The sequence below is a fragment of the Salvia hispanica genome, chromosome 6 (genome assembly GCF_029641045.1).
Source record: "Salvia hispanica isolate PSC_SH4W2 chromosome 6, Shi_PSC_v1, whole genome shotgun sequence".
Classification (NCBI taxonomy): Eukaryota; Viridiplantae; Streptophyta; class Magnoliopsida; order Lamiales; family Lamiaceae; genus Salvia; species Salvia hispanica.
In genome coordinates, this window is record NC_142697.1 from 42,655,514 (window position 1) to 42,678,273 (window position 22,760).

Consider the following 22,760-nt stretch of genomic DNA (forward strand, 5'->3'; position numbering starts at 1 on the left):
GAAGTACAAATTTTTCAGTTTGATAGAGGAATATTTGTTTTCGTTTTTACCCAAGTACTATTAGTTCAGTCTATTTAAGAATGTGACGACGAAGGCGTGGTGCCCTAATGTTGAGGCTACCATATAAAGTGTGATTGATTCTGTGCATGTCGGTATTAAATTACATTGGAGAAAATTATAGGTAATCGGGTAATATGCACGCATACCCATAACCCAATCCAACATCGATAAATATTTTGAATTTTAAACGCTTATAATATTCATATTTTTCTTTGGTATCTGCATTCACTCAATTTCCTTCACATTTCTTAAACAACATGCTGGGTCAAAGTAGATCACATGATATAGGACTAGGCTTTCAATTAAGTATATTATTTTGAAAATTATTGAACTTTTATTAATAAAAACTAAAATTGCATAGTTTAGTCGTGTGCATGCTTAACTATATTCCTAACTAGGGGTGTCGAAACGGGTACCCGCGAGTACCCGCACCCGACTCATCGGGTACCCGCACCCGATTTAGGCCCATAAATCCAGTCTCGATACCCGTCCCGCTACATATCGGGTAGTCCCGATACCGAGTCGGGTATCCCGCACCCGACGTTGCGGGTACCCGACCCGAACATGTATTTTTTTTTATTTGTATATTTTGATATTTAATTGTTAAAAGTTAAAATGTGTATACGAGTACATAGTATATAAGATATAAATGTGCTACTGGACCTGCTATACATAATAGGAGTAATATATAGCCCGCAGGGGCTTAGCGCAATTGGATCCTGGGGAGCAGATATTGCTACAAGGAGTTGGGTTCGAATCCCACTACTGGCGTGTGGGAGCTTCCATCTCTTAGGCACAAGTGTGAGGCCTTGAGAGATGGGCTCCTGTCAGAACAGTGGGTTGAAGGCCTCCTCTCTAACGGGCCGTTGTGTACCCTGATTGAACCCCCTCATAAACTGTCGGGCCGGGGTGTGGGGGCGGCTGGGATGACCGCATCACCTTTTGCTACAAGTAATATATACTGTGAGTACTACTGTATGCATACTTAACTAATGAATTACCTTAAATCCATTAAAGATTTGGAATGGAAAAATAAAAAATGAAATATACTGCGATGTATGCTGTGTGTTGGAAAAACAAAAAGTGATAGAAATAGAATGGAAAAACAAAAAAATATACTAGTAGAATAGAAGAGAGAAGAGGAGATTTAAAAAAAAACCCAACCTAAACTAAAATACTGAAATTAATTAAAATATAAATTAAAATCCCCTATAGTAATCAGGTGCATCGAGCATTTCGGGTATACCCGTTACCCGCAAAACTCAAAATTATAATACCCGACCCCGACCCATTTTTCGTTATTATCGGGTAGCGGGTACCCGATACCCGGCGGGTATCGGGTCGGGATACGAATTACCCGTTACCCGCTACCCGTTTCGACACCCCTGTTCCTAACCATGTTATTGCCAATGCTCTCACATGTCCAATTTTAATAATGAAAAAATGGCAGTTGTGGTAATAATGGTCGAGATGGGGACGGGAGAGGAAGACAGTAAGGTATGGAAACCTTATCAACAATAAATATATAAACTCTAAATACAAAATTTTACTAAAGATTGAATGCAATCATGCATCACTATTTAATACTCCACTTTGGTAGGAAAATAATTATATTTCTTTGCATGTGTAGTTTTCTTCTGTGTAAAATGGACGAAACTAAGCAATATTTTTTTACAAATGGAAGATAATAATAATAAATCATGATTCAATATTTATTCATTTGTTTTTCTTATTATAAAAAAATGGTCCCAAATTACATGAACGAAGCTGTCAATTACAGCTTGTTTAATAAGGAGTGGGACAGTTATCTTCATCAATCATTATCTTGAATTTCTTTATCATTTTCCAAACTCCAACTTGTGACGAAGGCAACAATTAAACTTCACCTTTTGCATATAAAAAAAGTTGGAGAGAGTATGAAATAAAAAATAATATTACATAAGATTATATCTCTGCAGTGTTAATCCACCGATAAATTCAACTTGATTAAAGTGATCGTTGAGTTTTCCAATGGGTTTTCGATTTGGATTAAGCCCTTCAAAAGTCGCGTTTCGCATTTTTAATGCTTTTTTAATGTTACAAATGTACAAGTGCAATTCTATAATTATCAATACTATAGATCGATGTCGATTACAAAATAAAAAAAATTACTAGTATAGATTTTTCAGTACTACTTAGTTCATACAAATTTACAATTAATTCATTACTTTGCTAAATAAATTTATGGTCATGTGTTCGAATTTGATAGATGGCAAAATTTTCGAATTATGATCTCATTTTATCATTCTACAAAAGAATAAAACAATAAAGATTGCACACATGCACATATTATAATTTCAGTCACTGTAGAGCTATATTTTTAAAAATGAACTCTCTAATTTGAAAACACACCAAATATATAAATATTTCCCAAGAAATTTGATTGGAAAATTTGCAAATAGGTCCAAACAAGCTGATAGTATCAAACAATATATTGCATGATCATGCTGGTCCCCTTTTCCCATACAAAAAGTGCATCTTGCAAAACTAAACTATAAACTCATGATTAAGGCTCACAGAAATAAACTTATTAAATCTCAAAATTGCAATTATGAATTATGTATACTAACTATGACACAACAAATCTTAATACAAACACAAAAACCCAATTTTAAAATAAAATAAAAAGGTTGAATCAAGTTCCCATTTATAATTATATAAATATCCACTCAGCATAAAAATTACAAATTCTCCCATGACAAAATAAACAAAAGGAAGAGACAAGTGATAAATAAATAAATTAAAAAATATACAGAAAAGACATAAAAAAACCCAAAAAATACAAAAACGCAATTTCGGCGGTTGGCAACGGCGGTGTGCGGTGGCGCTGGCGGAAGATGATAAGTCCCCTTCAGCCTTACAACATTTCAACTTCTCCACTCCCCACCTATATGTATATATATATATAATCACACACAGACACACACAACTTGGAATTATCTGCCTACATTTGTCAAATTTTCCAATCATTTAAATATCAATCCAGTTTATATAAACTGGATTCTCGATTATCCAATTCTGCCCCTCCCTTCGTCTCCAAATCAACCACCATTTTCCGTTTCTCTTCATCTCCTCTGCCCATCAATCTATGTATATATACATTTATACACAAAAGCATGTGTTTCTATACATGAACAACACGCAATCAAGGGCAGAGACGGAAACGCACGCGCATTGCCAACGCAATCGATTTCTCTTCTGCGAAGAGTAACTATTAAGGTACGATCATGTTGTGCAATTCTGTTTTTCCGTTTTGTGTTATGATTTCTGCATCATGCAAATTTTGTTGTAGCACCTAATTAAACTATGATTAAGGGAATGGATTGAGATTGTGAAGAAGTTTTGTGATTAGATTGATATATAATTCCTAGGTTTTTGGATAATCATTGTTTCTGTTGTGCAAAAGGGTCGAAGATAAGAAATTTTGCTGTTACATTGTGTTTTAAATGCATTTGTTGAATGGGGAATGCGTTTTTCCCTATCATTAGTGCTCTGTGTTGCTGTAATTTCATAATGAATTCTGTCAAAACTAACTGCCACTTTTTGAATTCTAATCATCTATAGGAAAAACCAAATTAAGAAACAAAAAAAACAAAAAAAATCAAAGTTGGAGTTATATGGTTGTATTGAGTGAGGATGCCTAAGTTGAACGAGGAGGGATCAAACAAGGAGAACTTTGGCAAGGAGGAGGAGCAGCATTATGTTCCTCGCAAGGAGATTTTCATGGAGAGATCGCCTCGTAGCCCGTTGAGCAAGCACAGCCGTCCCACGAGTTCAGTGAGCCGCGACAGCGACTCTCTCGACCTAGCCATTGATGGGGCGGTGGACAACACCATCGAGGAGCTCTACAACAATGTGTGTGAGATGCAGAGCTCGGATCACTCTCCATCCAGGCGCAGCTACCTCTCGTATGGCGAGGAGTCGCGCATCGACTCTGAGCTGCATTTTCTTGCTGGAGGCGTGGTGGAGGTGAAGAGGGGGGTAGGGAGTGGGAGTAATGGAGAGAGGGAGGGGAAGAGAGTAGTAGCCATGGATGACAGTTTTGGAGAGAAATTTAGGATCAATCCTGCTGGTTTCAGCTGTGGCTCGCCTACTTCACAGTCGCAGGTCAGGCGCCTCTCGGAGCTGCCCTCGGAGGAAGCTAAGAAAGTGATTCGGAGGAGCAAGACTCAAAACAGGAGGCCCCCGAATGGGAAGCAGCCTAATGTTAAGGGTGTTGAGAAATTCGGGAGGGCTTCCTCTTTAAGGACTGAGAGGGGTAAAGTGCCGACTGTGGCAGAGGAGAATGGTGGCGAGGCAAGGTTTCTTGGTCCGTATCTTCTGAAGCAGGCAAGGGACATGATAGCAACGGGGGTGAATCCTAAGAAGGCTCTGGACACGGCTATGAGGGCTAAGAAGTCCTTTGAGGCCTGTTTGGGTGGTGAGAAGACGCCTGATCTAGACTACGTGATGTGTTTGCACGTTGTGTCCGCTTTGTACTGCAGAATGGGGAAACACGATGATGCCATCCCGCTTCTTGAGAAGTCTATTGAGATTCCTGCGATGGATTTAGGCCAGAACCATGCTCTTGCTAAGTTTGCAGGGTGTATGCAGCTGGGGGATACTTATGCGATGCTGGGTCAGATTGAGAACTCAATTCTTCTATACACTGCAGGTTTGGAGATCCAACGACAGGTGTTGGGGGAGAATGATCCGAGGTTTGGTGAGACGTGTAGGTATCTGGCTGAGGCACATGTGCAAGCAATGCAATTTGATCAGGCGGAGCTGCTGTGTCGTTTGGCTCTGGACATTCATAAGGTGAACGGATCGATTGCCTCACCTGAGGAGGCGGCAGATAGGCGGCTCCTTGGCCTCATTTGTGACTCCAAAGGCGACTACGAGAGTGCACTCGAGCATTATGTGATTGCAAGCATGGCAATGGCTGCCAACGGCCAGAATGCTGAAGTTGCAACCATTGATTGCAGCATTGGCGACGCGTATCTGTCTCTGCTCCGTTATGATGAGGCTATCTGTGCGTACCAGAAGGCGCTCAGTACGTTCAAGGGAATCAAAGGCGATAGCCATCCATCCGTGGCATCTGTCTTTGTTCGTTTGGCTGATTTGTACAACAAGATTGGGAAATTCAGTGATTGCAAATCCTACTGCGAGAGTGCTCTCAAGATTTACGCCAAGCCAGCGGTGGGGAGCCCACCTGAGGAGGTCGCGAGTGGTTTGGTGGATATATCTGCGATCTATGAGTCCTTGAACGAGCCTCAGCAGGCGCTGCAGCTGCTGCAGAGGGCCATAAGAGCTTATGGGAACGCGCCTGGGCAGCAGAGCGTTGTTGCAGGAATCGAAGCTCAAATGGGAGTGCTCTACTACATCTTGGGAAGCTATGTTGAGTCATACAATGCTCTGAAGAATGCTACAACGAAATTTCGCCTCATCGGAGAAAAGAAGTCTGCTCTCTTTGGCATTGCTCTCAACCAGATGGGGCTTGCCGCTGTGCAGCTGTTCTCGATCAACGAGGCTGCTGATCTGTTTGAAGAAGCTCGTGACATTCTCGAGTCCGAATGCGGGCCCTTCCATGCTGATACACTAGGAGTTTACAGCAATCTTGCAGGAACTTATGATGCAATGGGCAGGTATAGTGATCAAACCTCTTAAAATTTTTCCTTCATATGTCACAAATGAAGTTTTTATTAAGAGTAGTGCTAAATTTGTTGCTAATTGCTCTTAAAATATGATTACAGAACTACTGATGCAATTGAAATCTTGGAGTACATTGTTTTGCTGAGAGAGGAGAGGCTTGGAACAGCGAATCCAGACGTGGAAGACGAGAAGGAGAGGCTGGCTATACTATTGAAAGAAGCAGGAAAGTCCAGGACCAGAAAATCAAGATCACTGGAGACGTTGCTTGTCAAGAACGATGCTGTTCATGGAAGCATCATTGAGGTTTCCTAAAAACGCGATTAATCTCTCTGCTGAATTTTTTCTGGTCTCCTTTTTTGCTGTATTTCCTACTCCTTCCGGTTACAGGACCAGGAACGACGTGTGAAATGAGAGTTGTGCGTGTTTTTTTGTTAAGAAAAGGTCGGTATCACCGTGTAATGTAGAGGGGCTTTCGAGATGTTGCTGTCCACTGTGTTATGTACATATCCTTCCTCCACATCGGCAGGGGTGTAATATGAATTTGTATGTCACTTTCCAGTTTATGTAAACTATATGTTTTGCTATTGTAAAGATGGGATTTCATTTTCCTATTGTTGGTGCAACTACTAGTGATAATAGACACTCAACTGCATTCTGTGATGGATCAGATCAAATCTCATATAAATGTGCTTATTTTTTTTAGAAATTGGATTTGGATTTGTAAGTTGACATTTCATCTTGTGAGTGTGACATGGGACTTGTTTTGGATTAGGATTTTGTAAGGGACAAGAGGTGCTGCTTAATCATTAGTATTAATAGGAGGAACTGGCTTGTTGCTGTCCCACCTATTGTGTGGTATTGATGTACAAATCTGCATTGATGCTAATGGTTGAAAAAATGTGGGAAATGACAAAAAAATATGTCTAAATTTGCCTACTTGCCCTCATTTGTTACGAAGAAATTGTTTAAATATTTAGCTTGGAGTTTATTTGTTTGGACAGGACTTGCATGATCCAGTGTCCGCAAAAAATCAAAAATTTATTTGATTATACTAACAAATGGAAAAAATGGAAAAAAAATGGCAAAAGTAAAATAGCTACTTAAATAAAAAGAATTAATGACCGTACCATGTCTACACAATAATTTTAATTTGCTGCGTATAATCCAATCTTGCAATATGTTTATCTGTAACAAATGCAGGCCACCTAAAGTTTAGGCGGAAAAATCGACAAATTCGAATTCTTCTTTCTACTAATACATCTGGTTACTTACCTGTGGAGTTGCCTTGAGCTCCATGAGCTGCTTACAGGTGAAGATGGGAAGATGATAGTGGGCAGCCTCAAGCTTTCCTCGACGTGGGGGTAGTCAACCATGTAGTGAAGGCCACGACTTTCATGGCGCGCTAGAGCGCTACTTAAAACGAGTTTGGCACAGCAAAACAGGTTCCTCATCTCACATGCCTCCAGCCCCACCATTGTAGGTTCCCAGCCATGCTGAAATAGGTAAGTCTCCCATTCCAGTTCCAGCTTTCCAATCCTCATCTCAGCTTTCTGCAGCCTCGTCGTTGATCTGACAATTCCCACGTACTTCCACATTATCGACTGAAGCTCTCTCCTCACTTCCCTCGTCTTGAGGGAGATGTTGTTCAGCACTGTCTTTCCGAGTGATTTTGGCATTATAGGCCGGGCCCAAGAATATGAAGCTCCACGATCAACTCGTGAGCTCTTCATGTGGTCGATTGAAGGTTGAACTGCCCTTCTTGCAAAGACAAGGGCCTCAAGCAATGAGTTACTAGCAAGGCGATTTGCTCCGTGCAGGCCGGTGCAGGCGACTTCACCAGCCACGTAAAGACCTCTGACATTGGTTTCCCCTTGGAGCCCAGCACGGACTCCACCACACATGTAATGAGCTGCAGGAACGACGGGGATCGGTTGTCTGGTTATGTCTAAGCCATGCTTGAGACACTCTGCTGCTATGTTGGGGAAGTGGGAGAGAATTTTGTCTCTGGGCTTGTGACTTATGTCAAGAAGGACATATTTCTCATTACGCTTCTTGAGCTGATCATCTATGCTTCTTGCTACGACATCTCTTGGGGCAAGCTCTGCCCTCTCATCATACATGGGCATGAACCTCTCCATGTCCATGTTGTAGAGGATGCCTCCATCTCCTCTCACAGCTTCAGTTATCAAAAAGGCATTTTGCCGGGCCTCTTTCGGCTTAGCTGGAAGTCCTTCATCAGCCAAAGCAGTCGGGTGGAACTGCACAAACCTGGTTGTAATGCAATGCACCATATTTAGTTGACGACCAAAACTTTGGCAATTAATCACTAGTCTAGCCAGTAAAGAAATCTGATATATTGGGCAATGAACAGAGGAATGCTGTATGTGGAAACAAATTCTCGATGAACAAAAATTCTACGTCTTTACTTTATAATCAAATAAGTATCACTTCAAGAATGTAAGAGATCAAGGACAAAGACTGCTACATAGTGCTGAACAAAGTACAAGCTTAACTATGTACTAGTATAAAAATATGATCAGATAATTATTAAAGAGTTGCATGATAAGACAGTAAAGAAGAAACTGTACGTTCATGAATGGGGCGAAAAGGTTAGAATCACTTACTCCATATTGGAAATTACAGCATCAGCTCGGTGAGCCATAGCAATTCCATCTCCAGTTGCGACCTACAAATACAAAGTCAAGATATATCAGTCAGCATAAATATCATGGTTCTATAACTTTAAAGTCCACAATAAAGATGAGTAGGGCAAATTTACTTTAATGTTCCTTCAAATGCAGCTGAAAACCTTAATTTTCATCGAGACGGTATTATATCCACGAATTTTTGAAAGGAAAAGAATATGTAGTTTCACCTGAGGATTGGTAGTATTGGGATAGATATGCCCTGCTCCTCCTGATGCAAGTAGGGTTACCTTCGAGATGAATCTCACCACCTAAGTTTATAAATCAAAGACAGAAATCACAAAACGGTATAGAATCCTACTGCAGCCTGTTCCTACGAGTGGCATACTACTTTACTTACCTCATGTGTTTCTGTATTTAAAGTATCAACACCAAGACAAACGGTTTCAGAACCATCCTGCAACCCAACAAGAATACATATGTTAGACAGTGATACCAGAACCTCTGAGTAGTGCTAAATATGGTATGATGCATCCCTTTATACATCACTTCTGGAATTCTGCTACCATCAAATCAATCGGCACCAACAATGGTATGTGTGAAAATTTATGCACACGTTTAAGCACACAGACAAGCACAAAAACAAGTTACCTGAGAAGTCAGCAAATCTATAGCAAACTGATGCTCAAACACAAAGATATTAGGATCTTTCCGCACTGCTTCTAAGAGAGCCCTCTCTATCTCCCGACCAGTCATATCTGCAGCATGTACAATCCTACGATGAGAATGTCCTCCCTCCCTTGCCAGGTGCAAATTCCCATCCTCCCCATGATCAAATGAAGCACCCATTGCAATCAATTCTCTGATTCTCTCAGGTCCTTCTGTACATACTACCTGTATGCATGATAAATATTGTGAAAAAAAAGATACTATCATAGTCCTTGATTTGCTACAGCTTAAATCGAAAAAAGCATCAATTATATTTTTCCGTCACATGATGTGATCCATATATATGTGTAGCATGATATATTGATTTAAAACCCATAGCTTGGCTACTGAAAGGAGAAATATTCAACAATTTTTTACAACCAACAAAGTAGAAAAGATGGATAAGGAAAAGGCATTAATAACATACTCGGACAGTCTCCTCATCACATAGATAAGCGCCTGCAACAATTGTATCATGCATGTGACTCTCCACTGAATCTGATGGGCATAACACAGCACTCACACCACCCTGTGCATAGTTGGTGTTGCTCTCGTGTGGTTCAGCCTTGGTTATTACTGCAACAGTTCCAAATTTTGCAACTTCAAGAGCATAACGAAGGCCAGCAACTCCACTTCCAATAACAGCAAAATCAAAATATTTATTATGACCCTCTCTCAGGTACGATCTGATCACGGTTCTGCGTAGATTGCACTCTCCCTTGATATGGGGTTGGAAGTAATTAGATTTGGTAATCTGCAAGCCTTTAGAGACCCCATGACACCTGAAGTATGCATCATATATATTATCAGATGCAGATGTAACGTAAAACACCCAATATTATATTTTCTCTTGCTCTTCACAATTGAAAGTCACAAAACATTCAAATTATAGCTAGGTGACTGGGATCCTCTTTCTCAAAAGACACACAATAAGTCAAATTCAGCAACCTCAGCAACCATAGGAGTTAACCAAAAACAAGAAGTGCCACTCCCTGTAAGATTTAAATCAGTGAAAAAGGTGAAAAAGATGACTATGCTGAGCAGACAACAGAAACAGAAGGAAGTTTGCATCAATGTGCAATAGAAGACATCCCTTGTTTGTCAACCACCCACAACCAACCTTAGGTCCTTAACCGACCAAAATTTCCAGAGAGGAAGAACCGTCCGGTGCTTCCCTATACGGACATCAATATAGAAAAGCTGACCATAAGCAAATAATATTGTTCATGAAGGAAAAGGGTGAAACTTCATAGCCAGTCGCCAACATAAGGGTCTTAACACATCTAACAGAATCACACCGTCAATTTTCAAACTTTTCATCTCCAAACAAGAAACCAGGGTAAAATCCTTGTTACTATAATAAAGCATAAATTATAAGACTATTTGACATACCAAGAAAGCTCCTTCTGCATGCACAGCGGAGGCACGGCTATATTACGAACAGTATAAGCCCGTCTGCCACCATGTCCCCTCAAAAAGGCCTCTTGAAAATGAAGCTGGCCGCTCCCTGAAGCTACACTTGTAGCCATTCAAATATCCTGCTAAAAGATATCCCAATTCATGACATCAGCCCCGAACAAGCAAAAGTAAGCATAACAGTAAAAACTGTTGGACAAGATTTGTATAACTAATGCAGAACAAATCTATTGGGATTTTAAATTAGGATACTGCTCCAGGTGATAGAATGATATACATGAATTGCATAAAACAATTGTAAACCTGAATTCTCTCGTCTGAATTTTACAACCTACAACATTTCAAAATTCACAGAAAGCGTGAAAACTCGAAATCGCACACACGTTTCCTAGGGGTCAGATTGGTAAATCACAAATATAGACATATAAACCAGATGTTTTCAATTCGAAATTCGAAATCTAACCAATAACATGCATAATTGTAAACGAAAGCAAATCCAGAAAATTGAGCATACAATTGATCTGCGGAGCCGAAACCGATGCGCACCAGCACGAACGAACGCAAATGAGGATGAGATTCGAGGTCTGCGCCTGAAATCAATGAAGAATCCGGAGCGAGAAAGGCCAATTTGTGTATCTCAATATCTCTCCACCACGATCTGCGCATACATGCGTATAAAAAGAGAAATGGAGACCAAAAAAAAAAAAAGCAAAAAGGAGATGGAAATGGAGGGGCCGACAGTTCCGAGGCGCCACAGCTGAGTGTGTGTATGTGTGTGTGTTACAGTTAAGCTTGAAGAAGATTCGTTGAACTTCGCGCCATTAACCCCTACACTGCTACGCCTCTATCTATTCTCACACAACTATTTATGGTTATTATTTTTCTAATTTTCCTTTTTTCGTGAAATATTAAAAAGTGGGTATAACAAATTAAATTGGGATTACCCCATACGATTAGAGGAATAAATTTACCAAAAATAGAATTATTTATTTGAAACAATTTAAATGAATTATACATGCGGGGTTTGTATATAATAGTATAATTAAAAATTAAGGATAAATAATAAATGTGCAATAAACACCACCCACGATTTTATCCACCAAGTTTATATAAAGGTCAACAAAATAGCAACTTGTTCCACAGTCACGAAAAATATGACCATATATATATATAGGTTTCGTATTTTTTCTAAATATGGATTTATTATTGGAGATGGCAAATTTGCCACGACCAATAAGTGGAAAATTATGGAAAAGAAAGTGAAAACGACATTACAAAGAAGTTATTGGAAGCATGAACGGTTTAAATACTTTTCTCTGTCAAAAACTACTAACATCCTCAAATAATTATTTTAAGAATGTGAGTACATCTGTCGAATATAAATGTTAGTTATTGTTATGGTTACAAAATTTATATCATGACATGTTAGCATCCAAATATTTAAGAATATTCTAAACTAAGAAATATGAAAGCAAAATTATGATTTTCTAGTGAAATTCACAAAAAAATTCAAATCCATTTGTAGGAATACTGAAAAGAACTTTGTGATGATCTTCATTCTATGAATTTTAGTCCGAAAAATCATTAGGATTTCAATTCATGATAAAAGGTTTAACCAATTAACCCCATACAAAAACAAAAGGTGTGAAACTGGGCCCCATAAATTGAAAAGGGAAGACCTATACCCAGCCCACGTAGGGTGGGCCCAATGTACATATATTAAATCTTTAATTTAGTATACGTTTAAAAATTGGAATAAATATGTTTTCTTATAAAGGAAATTAGTCTTAAATAGATAAATAACATCGAGATTAAATGATGGGAGATATTAAGTATTAACGTAAACTATCGTACAAAATGAAGCTTATACTATTTTTATCACCCCGTTCGAAACAATCAAGGGTTTTATCACTTATAGTTTTAGATCAACAAAAACCTCACTTTTCATATAATAAACGAATAAATTTATACTTATATATGTTTTAAAATAAACATTATTAAGATATAAGTACATGTTTTCTTATTATTGCTTGCCCACGAAAATATGGAGAACTATAATATTGATTGGAGACCTCATAGAGGCAATGGTGGTGGAGAATTGGAATTTGAGAACCCATTGGAAGAAAAAAGATAGTACATTATTCTTTTTTGTTTTTCTCCCACTAAATTGATATATGCATCTTCCACTTTTACCTTTATGTAATTCTCACTATGCGTCAACGTAATTCTATTGAAACTAATAAGTCAGATTGACTTAGGGTTTAATTAGCATATCTCCAAATAAAAGTTTAGCAACACTATCATTAACAATATCACGAAATGCACGCACAAGTCCTTGTACTATTAGAATTTAATTTAAATGGAGTAGATCCTTGTAAGTTGTAATATATTATTGTTTTAATCATATCTTTCAACCGTAATACTTCATGTAATCGAGATCATTTATCCCACTATTGGCAGACTACACGAATCAGTACATAAAACAAATTCAAGGTTGTGTTTTACATATAATTAAAGTGATCGTATTTAAAATTGACTGGACTTTTGGTATGTAAAAAGTGCCGTTTTTTAAATCAGACTCACACAAATGTGTAATTTTCGAATCACCAAAGGATATTATCTACTGTGAAAGAATTTGCAAAGGGAATAAAGTGGTAAGGATATTGCCAAGTATATTCATTGTGGATTTGTGGTAGAGTCCAGATAAATGGTATAAAAAAAAGATAAATTCGTGCTACCGTATAAAGGCGATATTCCCATGCCATCTTTAAAATCGTATATATGTTACTATAATTATAAACTATAATTATAACATATAAAATTAAACAATAAATTTGACAATAATGGACCCTTAAAATGAAATATTTTATTCTCAATAAAACAAATGGGAGATTCCAATGGTCCACAGTCCAAATGAAATTCAGCTACGGCGGCCCATGAAGAATCCAAGCCACCAATCTAAAAGTTGAAAAGTGAGTCAACAAATAATTAATATTGTTGGACTCATCATCATTATTTCTTCTTTTCTTCTCCACCTTGGAAAAAACAATTATTCACAAATGAAAGAAATATTATTTGAGAGTTACGACTCTTCATAAGCTGTAGTGGCTCCAAAATTAGACGACTATTTCATTTATTTATATGATTTAATATTTTAATGTTGTTTGATAATGACTTTCCTTGGAATAGAGTTTCATCAGAGAAAACGGTCAAGTAATATTAAATTGTTATTTATATTCAGGGATCTAAGATCAAACATAAAAAAAATAAAATTGTAAGTAAGTTAAGTATAGTAAGTTAGTAACAAGTTAGGATAAAATATATAGGCAATAAGGTAGTGGTTAAAATATATGCACTTTGAGGCATGGATGGAGAATTTTTTAGAATTAGTGATTAAATAGTTTGCCTTATTTTATTACTTATTTATTGAATAAAATTAAGATAGTTAAATTACATATATTATTAAAATAAATTTTATTTTTAAATATAAATAGACTGCTAAATATTAAAAAAAAAGGTTGCTTTTGCTTTTCTATATGAACGCACCACCACCACTTTCTACTTCTCTTTAACTGGATGAGATGGTCCAGATGCATTTACTATCAAATTTCTAAAAATAAAATCAATGATATATTCACGCTTAATAATTAAAAAAATGCTATGATTGTATTATTGACCAAACATTTTTGAAAATTTTAATCTTTTTTATAGTATTACTTTGCTGATTATTGGGTAAAGCGGCAACAACGACCACTATGAAGAAATATGTAATTTTGTGCATAAGACATAGTACAACTTATTTGTTTAAATCTAAATTAAAAAAAATTATCATAGAAATCAAAGTTTCCATCAAATAGGAGGGTTACGCATGATGAAAGTATTTTATGATGCATATTCTTATAAAAAAACTTAAGATAATCAAAACCACCTAATATTATATACTACTCCATCTGTTCCTTCTTAATTAAGACATTTCTTTTCGACACAAAGATGAAGAACTAGATATTAAGTGTGTTAAAGTGAAAGGATAAAGTATAAGATATGAAAAGGAGGGTGTATTACATTTTGCAAAAAATAGATATGATTTAATTATTTTTTGTACTTCTCAATATGGAAAAATGGCTGAATTAGCAAACAACGGTGGGAATACGTTTTACATTTAAATGTAATTTACTTATGGTGTTCATAATATTAGTTAAATTATTTGATAATTATAACTATTAATGATGGAGTATTATATAATAGTAAGATTTTTATATGTCACGTCCACAATAATTCCTTATTCATTTACGTATGAAATTAAAAGGAGACATATTTACAGTCGGCCCATATTCCAACTATCCAGCCCAGATCGGCCGTTTGAGCCCATTTAGCAACTGCGCCAACTGCACAAACGGAACTGCAGAGAGAGAGAGGGGAGTGGGGTCCACAGACGACACGTAATGCGGATCTGCTCGTAACCTGCGGCCACGTGTCGATGGGGTTGAATCAGTCGCTCGGTGAGGGGTTGAGATAAACTCGCTTCCACAGCAAACAAATCCCCCGCCATTTCCCTCCATTTCTCTCAATCAAACTCTCGATTCAATTCAATCCAATCCAATTCTGCAGAAGAACGTTGTAGCTCGCCGGGGATGGGGAATATGGTATTAAAGTCCATTATTTCGGATCCGGCGCCGCCGCCGCCGATGGTGCTGGTCCCGCCGCTCTTCGATTTCCCCCCTCTCGCCGCCCGTACGAGGTCAATTATTTTCTTTTTCTTCTTTTGGTTGTGTTTCCCTTTGTGATAATGGAGGCTGAATGCTTATTTTGCGGCAATGTAGAATGGTGGAATCGTCCTACAACATGCTGTTTGGAAAGCTGGCCCTGAAATGCCTCTTCGACGACTATTTCGAAGAAGCGAGGCATTTCAGCACGAGAATTATGCTCAAGCCGATCGATGATCCGCATGTCGATTTGATTGCCACTGTATCCGTGATTTAATGGTCAAATTGCGTTTGGTTATGCGATTATGTTTTCATATGCTCGTTTCTTATTTTATTATTGAACTGTAGTTTAGGGATTTCGATAAGCGAATCAAAATAGGAGAGGTCTAAGTAGTGCAATTTGGATTCATGATCATTCATGATGCGACGAAGACTTGCATAGTCAGCTGTCTCCTTACCAAATTTTGCAAGGCTAAAAATGGCGATGGTTACTTTAGGTTTAGAGTTTTGTGTAAATGACATAGAGACAACCATATTGATTTTAGGTGGATAAGTTTCAGTTAGTTAGCCTTAGCAATTTAAAATAAAGGTTGTGATGTAGTAGTGTTCCTTAGCATGTTCAGGTTGATGGTCCGCTCAATCAAAAGCCAGATGAGAAACTTGGAGGAAGCGCACAGTTTCGTTGGCAAAGGTTCTGAAATATACTTAGACACACAATTTAGCTGTTATTTCAGTTATGTCTTGATGACGTGCTAAAAGAGGTCCACTGTTTCTTTGTAGTGATGTTCTCGATCCTCACACATTCGCTGATATCTCTGTTTCAAACTCAGAACCGTAAGAACCATTTCTTGTATGAAACCTTTGTATATGCTTCTGTATCGAAAACAGTTGATATTTATGCTCTTTATTTGTTGCGTATGCAGAACTCTAGTGGTGAGATCCTGTGCATACTATCCCAAGTTAGGGTTTGGAGCATTTGGCATCTTCCCAATTCTTTTAAAACAGAGGTTACATTCGGATTTTCAATTAAAAGAGTGATGTTGAGAAGTTGGAATATGCTTGTTCATTTGTCCAATGTTTATGTCATTTTTGACGAATCAGAAAAGCTCCAGAAGATTATGGCATCATGGGTTTGAGATATGGATCTTCTAATCTGTCAGTTGGAGCTACATTTGTCCCATTTCCTGGTAAACCACAAATTATAGATGGCTCTGGATTATATATCCTCATTCTATAGGATATATGTCAACACTTGTGAACAACGGTACGTCTCTCAACTTAATTGTTTCTTTTGCAGCATCGTCTGATGAACTCCCAAAAAATGCATGGTTAGTAAGCAAGATGGGAAGGTTGACTGCTGGAGTGCAATACGAACCAGCATGTATGTTGTTTTTTAAACTAATACGTGTTTCCTTTCTTTCCTAGAACTTCCACAAGAACATTAGTTTCAAATTAATAATTTGTGACCTACTCTATTTATTTGTTTAAATGCAGATTTTTTTGGTGTGGTACTAATTTTTCCCTTACATTCCTCATGCCTCTGAATTAATAATAAAATAAATAAACACATCTCTTATTTAAAGCTGAAGATGCTCTCTTTGTTGTTTGCAAACATGCAATGCTATGGATGGTTGAGGGGGTAAACCTTACTGTGAAATTAAGTTGCTTCTTCTGAAGGTATATTAAAGCTGATTGGAATTATTTTCTAGCCATATTCCTAAAACGAGCACATATTTCCTTTGGATACTAATCATGGTTGTTCTGCATATTTGGAAACAAAGTGGGGCTGGGTCTTTAAAGTATTTTGAATTCCATAGTTGTCATTGATATGATTTATTAGGATTGTATATGTGGTTAAGTGTACATTTTGAATAAATGTTTTCCGAGCCATCTTCATTGGAAGTAAATGAAATACTACAGAAATTAAAATGTTAAACACTGTTGTCTCTAAAAGGCTCATTGAAGAGAAATGAAATACTACAGAAATTAAAATGTTAAAAATTGCTGTCTCTAAAAATTTATACTGAGATTAAAACTTATATTGTTCTTGATGTGCTGTAGTTGGAAGCAAAGATGGAGCTAGATACAAAAACTTAGCAAATTGGAGTTGTGCAGTGGGTTACGGGCTAGGATCAGACAGCCCATTGAGCCCGTCATTCAATTTTGGACTTGAACTAGCTAAAAATTCTCAGGTTTCTTTTTATAGTTTGAGTTATAGCTCAAATTTTCAGTAATTTTTGCCTTGATCTATCTTCTAAGTCAAGTTGTTGGCATAACTTTTACACTGACTGAACTGAACTTTGTTTTTTGGATGTCATTAGAAAATGCTTGATAACTATTAATACTTCACTGAGGAAGATTTTATGTGGCTCTAGCATGTTACTTCATGTTTCCTACTCACAACTTTGTCTTTGTAAATGATATGCAGTTCATTGCCTCTTTCTACCAGCATGTGGTAGTCCAAAGACGGGTATCTCTCTCTCTCTCTCTCTCTCTCTTTCACACACACACACACACACACACAGTCTGTCCTTACTCTCTTCACTAGCTATTTTGTGTGTTTGTATTCACATGTTTTCACTGCTAGTATGTATCATTATTTTGACTTCAGTGCAAGTTGGCTTTGCTGTGCATTATCCTAAATGAATGTCACAAGAAGTTCGTCGTTTTCATGCTGCATCTCACTCTATGCATACTAAATTCAATTTGCATTCGAGGATTTCATGCTGCACGTCACTTTATGTATATACCATATTAAGTTGCATTTAAGGAATATTGTGTTTCTTCACAAGAAATTAATTCAAATATTGTAATTTTAAAAATCTTTATTAGGAATTTCTATACACTTTGAAACTATAATCATAAGCTGTACATTTTCTGGCTTATTCTATTGTTAATCCATTTTCTTGATGCATAACTTCTGAGACAGGGTTTACTAATAAATATATGATTTTATGCAGGTTAAGAATCCATTCGAGCCTAAAGAAGTAGTTGGAATCACAAACTACTTTGACTTTGGTTTTGAGTTGCTGACAAGGTATTTCCAGCTATTAGCTGTGTACTTGAACATGGCTTCAAGACTTGTTTGTAGTCCATGTTATACTGAAACAAACAAGTGAGTCAATAGAGTTCTTCCAATACTTTCTTTGCAGGGTCGATGATACCCAACAAGCGAACAATATTGACGATTCCAGTTTCCAAATTGGTGCATCTTGGCAAGCAAATAAAAACTTTTTAATAAAGGTAACACTTAAATATGTTTGTCATACTGTATTCATTTTTGTTGAATGAGTAACATATTTAAGAAACCTACTCGGTTTTCTCAGGGTAAGGTGGGACCTCTGAGCTCCTCGATAGCCTTGGCTTTCAAGTCATGGTGGAAACCTTCTTTCACATTAAGCGTCTCAGGTACTGATACTAATTTCCTTCATAGTAATTGTAATTGGATTTTTCTGACTGAAAATGTTTTTACGATATTACCTCCTATCTAACACGATCACACACAAAAACATGGTACTGGTAGGTATATTCATGTTTTCACCTCCTACCACATACTGAGATGAAATCAATGATTGTTGTGGGAACTAGACGTAAGCTCAAGGCGATGCCTCTAAAGAGCAACCACAGCAAAAGCATATACCCATTTGCTTCATCCTGACCCATAGCCTCTTTAATCATCATTTGCTGTGGCATATTCATGTAATAATCTCCGCTTCTTTGATCATGACATGCATTTGCATACAGCTGTTAGAGATCGTTCAAAGAGGGAGACAGCTCTTGGTCTCGGTATCCAAGTCGAAAATATTCGGGAAGGAATGTAAGTCTACCCCCCTGTTACTCCTCCCTCTCTGCATTCGTTAAAAGCTCGTTGGCACTTCATGCATTGAGTTAGTACTCATTTTAATTTTATTTTACGAATCGATTTGCAGTTATCAGAGGGCTGATCCCAATTTTGTGATGCTGACGCCAAGCAAGGAGCATCTTGCTGAAGGGCTTCAGTGGAAAATTGGGGAGAGACCGCTATTTGAATCAGATGTTACTTCTGGCAATTTTAATGGCGTGCCGAAGGAATTGAGACCCTTGAACAAAATGTTGTGATCGTGGCAAGCCTCTCTCTCTTTCTCTGAATACAATAGGAATTTAATACCTGTTAAAATAGAGATTATATTTATTGTCTTATTCTTTTAATTAGGGAACCTTCTTAAATATGTTAGTCCCTTTCTCTCTGCTTTTATACCCAGAAAATAGGAAATGTCACTCCTTCATATTTAGGGACTTTCTGCTTTGTCTCAATGGTGGAATCTAACAAGTTGTTTTGCTATCCAAATTAATGTAAAATGAAATAAAAAAGAATTCCAAATTTTGGTGATTACTTAATATGAGATGTATTGTAGAAGTGGTCCTCTCTCCTTTCTAAGGTAGTTTGAGCATTTCTTTTGGGCACGAAATTTAAGAAATTGATTTGTTAAAGATTACAAGAAGAGACAGAATAAAGTAAGAGATGAAATAAAGTTTTTGCCAATTACTCAACTATCTTGGGACGGAAGGAGTATAAAATTTTGGTGGGTCCCATAAGAAACGATTTATTGTCTTGATTTGGCACCATTATTTTTATTTTTCCAAGTAAATAAACTAACTTGTTTAGCTGCTATTGTAATTGGTACTAGTACACATCATAGTATTATCCATATATGGTAGTACTCAAATCGTCATGAGAATTCTGTTTCTCCATTCTGGTGAAATATCAAAAAATGTCCAACACACAAAACATTAAATTTTAGCACTCAGTTTTGTTTCTACAAAAAGAAATTTATTACAGCCAGATGACAGATTCAGTGAAACAAACAAAAAATGGCCACAACACAGTAAAGACATACCCGAATCTCAACTCTTATTTCATACATAAACAGAAAAAAAAACGGCTATATTAAAATGCAACAGAAAAGGAGTCTCCCTCCTTCACATTTATAGCCGATATAATGGTTTTTCTTTACTTCTCATATACGAGGAAATTAAAATACAAAGGTAGGATTGTAGGAAGATGAGAGAGACGTAGGGAAGCGTTATCGATTCAGGTTCAAACAGAGAGAGATGGCGATAGGCCGAAGTCGAGCGCCCACAGCTCGAAGGTCCCCTTCACAAAGTCATAGTGCGCTCCCTTCAACGCAAGTGTCTTCTTCACTAATCCTTCCCTCACAAATGGGTACGACAGCAGGTTTCCGAGCGACACGTTCACTGCTTCCTGTTCCGATTTTAGGATCACGAATCAGTGTCCGTAAATATGTCATTGGATATAAGCTTGAATCAGAATTACCAAAAATATGTCAATTGTGTACCATATTACTCCATCTGTCCTAATTTAATAGGCGCGATACATATTTTACTGACTCGTTTCATTATAAAATTAATACTAGTATATAAAAGTGAAATTTACGCTATAGTAACTTTTTCATTCATGTATTTGTGCTGCTCGTTGTGAATTATTGAAACTACCTTTTCGCATGTGGCGCATTGGTCGCCGAATGGTGTGTCTGCGCAGTCAGCCAATGTCTTTTTCTTGGCAGGCAATGCAATCGACACCCAGTCCTCGATGAAGTCACTGCAAATCACAACAAACGTTAAAATCTATCCCTCGAGATTGAAAATACAAAATATATAGAATATTTCCATTAGATATGAGGGGAACTAGGTGCGTTTCGATCTCGTGTTCTTTCATATTTTTACATGAGACAATTTGCACGTGAATATGTCAATAATTCCGAGCATGCTTACGTGGACGTGGAGCCATCATATGGGAAGGACATGACTCCTTTGATACCTCCACAGGCACTGTGCCCAATCACAACAATCTCCTTCACCTGAAACAACATTTACTAAACAATTATTCAAAACTTCCTTAATATAGTAAAGATTAGTGTTATAAATGAAATTTAGTTAATTAATTCACCTTCAGATGCAGGACAGCATACTCAACAGCAGCCCCAACTCCAGAGAATTTGGTCTGAAATTAGCACAAATTAATAATCATTTCGAAAACAGCCCATTTAATCAAATATTGATTAATTTCCCCTCAAAAAATCGCACCTTGTCGAATGGTGGGACCAGGTTCGCAACGTTACGGACGACGAAGGCTTCACCAGGCTGAATGTCCAGCACGTGCGAGGGACACACGCGCGAGTCTGAACATGCGAAAATCATGTACTGTATATATACAATCACAAATTTAATTTATTAGATTAAATTTCACCTAAGAACTAAAAAAAATTATAAAAAAAAAAACAAAAATAATGTACCGTGGGGCTCTGGCCTTTAGCGAGTTCACCGTACAGAGCTGGATTTTTCCTGAATTAAATTTCAAATCAATGCGATGTTATAATTCATTTTTCTCCATATTATCATTAGTGACAAAAATGGTAAAAAGAGAGAGATAAAAAAATTGGTTCAAGTGTTGTAAAAATGAGGAGTAAATCATTAAAAATATAAAATTACTATAAAAAAGAAAGAGACTAATTTTTGTAGACGATCCAAAATAAAAAAAAAGACTATTGATTGTCAACGAAGAGGAAGTATTATTTTTAATATTTGGGAAAATAACGAAGTTTGATATCGATGTGTATGTCTTACTCATATTTCTCCTTTTTGAAGGTGACAAAGCCAGTTTTCAGCTTCTCAACGGACTCCGACGAGATGCCAGCGCTGCCGTCAGCTGTTTTCAGCTCAGCCGTGATTTCCTCGATCTTCGCTGCCGCCACCGGCCCTAGCTCTCCATTCTCACTGCATATATAAATATATGCCACACCACATATTATAAAAAAATTTCTCTCAAACTTTAGAAATTAAAAGTATTTTTGTAATTAACCTTAGAAGCTTCTGGAGTCCAGCAATGGCTTCTTCGTACGAGTCCTTTCCCATGTCTTCTTTCTGCAAATTTTAGAAATTTATGAGTGTGAATTTTAGAGATGAAAATGAGCACAATTTATACAAATTTTGTTACTAACATATTAATTGGAGTGAAATTAATTAGTGATTCATGCAGCTGAGTTATAAATTATAAAGCGACAATACATAGACGTAAGGTTGTTATAGATGTTCTATATATAGCAAGTTTTTTATTTATATAATATAATACATTCAATTAACGACACGTATTAAATTTGGTGCATGTACTAATTGGAACATCCACGTGAACAAGTCACCTAAAATTTTGCAAGTGGCATACTTCTTCATCATGGACTTTCAAAATTTCTATTCAATTACTACATTATAGTACTAAATTAGTAAAAAATAATTATAAAATAATTAAGTGTGAGTACCAAGAGGGGGTGGATGATGGGAGCGGGAGCGGCGAAGACGGGCTCGTTACGGATGAGGATGGGCGGGGTGGAGGCGGAGGAGCTGAGGCGAGCGGTGGCAACGGGGCGAAGGGCGACTCGAGAGGTGGCGGTGAAGATTTGCGAGGCGACGCAGGTGTTGAGGGTCGACATTGCTCAATGGGGGTGGATTTGTGGGGCTTTATATTGAGAAGAGTGTTTTAATGCCATGGATAATGAAAGGGAAA

At 37.3% G+C, this 22,760-nt stretch overlaps 4 protein-coding genes across 6 annotated transcripts; 2 read left to right on the top strand and 2 right to left on the bottom strand.

The window, feature by feature from the left end:
• The first annotated feature begins 2,890 nt into the window (after positions 1-2,890).
• On the top strand, positions 2,891-6,341 carry LOC125208588 (protein KINESIN LIGHT CHAIN-RELATED 2-like). Its single transcript, XM_089059872.1, has 3 exons — positions 2,891-3,318; positions 3,664-5,723; positions 5,832-6,341. Exons 2-3 carry the CDS (start codon positions 3,736-3,738, stop codon positions 6,040-6,042), a joined length of 2,199 nt encoding a protein of 732 aa, XP_088915998.1. The 5' UTR covers positions 2,891-3,318; positions 3,664-3,735; the 3' UTR covers positions 6,043-6,341.
• Positions 6,342-6,809: 468 nt separating this feature from the next.
• On the bottom strand, positions 6,810-11,330 carry AO (L-aspartate oxidase). 3 transcript variants are annotated; one of them, XM_048108236.2, is made up of 9 exons: positions 11,014-11,330; positions 10,476-10,624; positions 9,511-9,865; positions 9,027-9,269; positions 8,776-8,832; positions 8,606-8,686; positions 8,355-8,416; positions 7,003-7,998; positions 6,810-6,915 (listed from the first exon to the last, which is right to left on the bottom strand). In XM_048108236.2, the coding sequence occupies exons 2-9, from the start codon at positions 10,610-10,612 to the stop codon at positions 6,912-6,914; spliced, it is 1,935 nt and encodes a 644-aa protein (XP_047964193.2). In that variant the 5' UTR covers positions 10,613-10,624; positions 11,014-11,330; the 3' UTR covers positions 6,810-6,911. The 3 variants fall into 3 exon arrangements, with proteins under 3 accessions (XP_047964193.2, XP_088915999.1, XP_047964192.2); XM_089059873.1 differs by having other exon boundaries at positions 6,810-7,998; positions 11,014-11,157; positions 11,239-11,255; XM_048108235.2 differs by having other exon boundaries at positions 6,810-7,998; positions 10,476-10,621.
• Positions 11,331-15,004: 3,674 nt separating this feature from the next.
• Positions 15,005-19,579, top strand: LOC125204081 (uncharacterized). The gene is made up of 14 exons (XM_048102628.2): positions 15,005-15,237; positions 15,320-15,464; positions 15,826-15,893; positions 15,983-16,036; positions 16,126-16,209; positions 16,304-16,389; positions 16,500-16,583; positions 17,264-17,394; positions 17,631-17,672; positions 18,163-18,239; positions 18,355-18,445; positions 18,529-18,610; positions 18,947-19,019; positions 19,132-19,579. Exons 1-14 carry the CDS (start codon positions 15,131-15,133, stop codon positions 19,298-19,300), a joined length of 1,293 nt encoding a protein of 430 aa, XP_047958585.2. The 5' UTR covers positions 15,005-15,130; the 3' UTR covers positions 19,301-19,579.
• A 497-nt stretch (positions 19,580-20,076) lies between these two features.
• On the bottom strand, positions 20,077-22,701 carry LOC125205695 (carbonic anhydrase 2-like). The gene is made up of 9 exons (XM_048104766.1): positions 22,516-22,701; positions 22,062-22,123; positions 21,827-21,976; positions 21,496-21,544; positions 21,287-21,403; positions 21,150-21,203; positions 20,975-21,060; positions 20,696-20,801; positions 20,077-20,444 (listed from the first exon to the last, which is right to left on the bottom strand). Exons 1-9 carry the CDS (start codon positions 22,684-22,686, stop codon positions 20,280-20,282), a joined length of 960 nt encoding a protein of 319 aa, XP_047960723.1. The 5' UTR covers positions 22,687-22,701; the 3' UTR covers positions 20,077-20,279.
• Between the last annotated feature and the right edge of the window lie 59 nt (positions 22,702-22,760).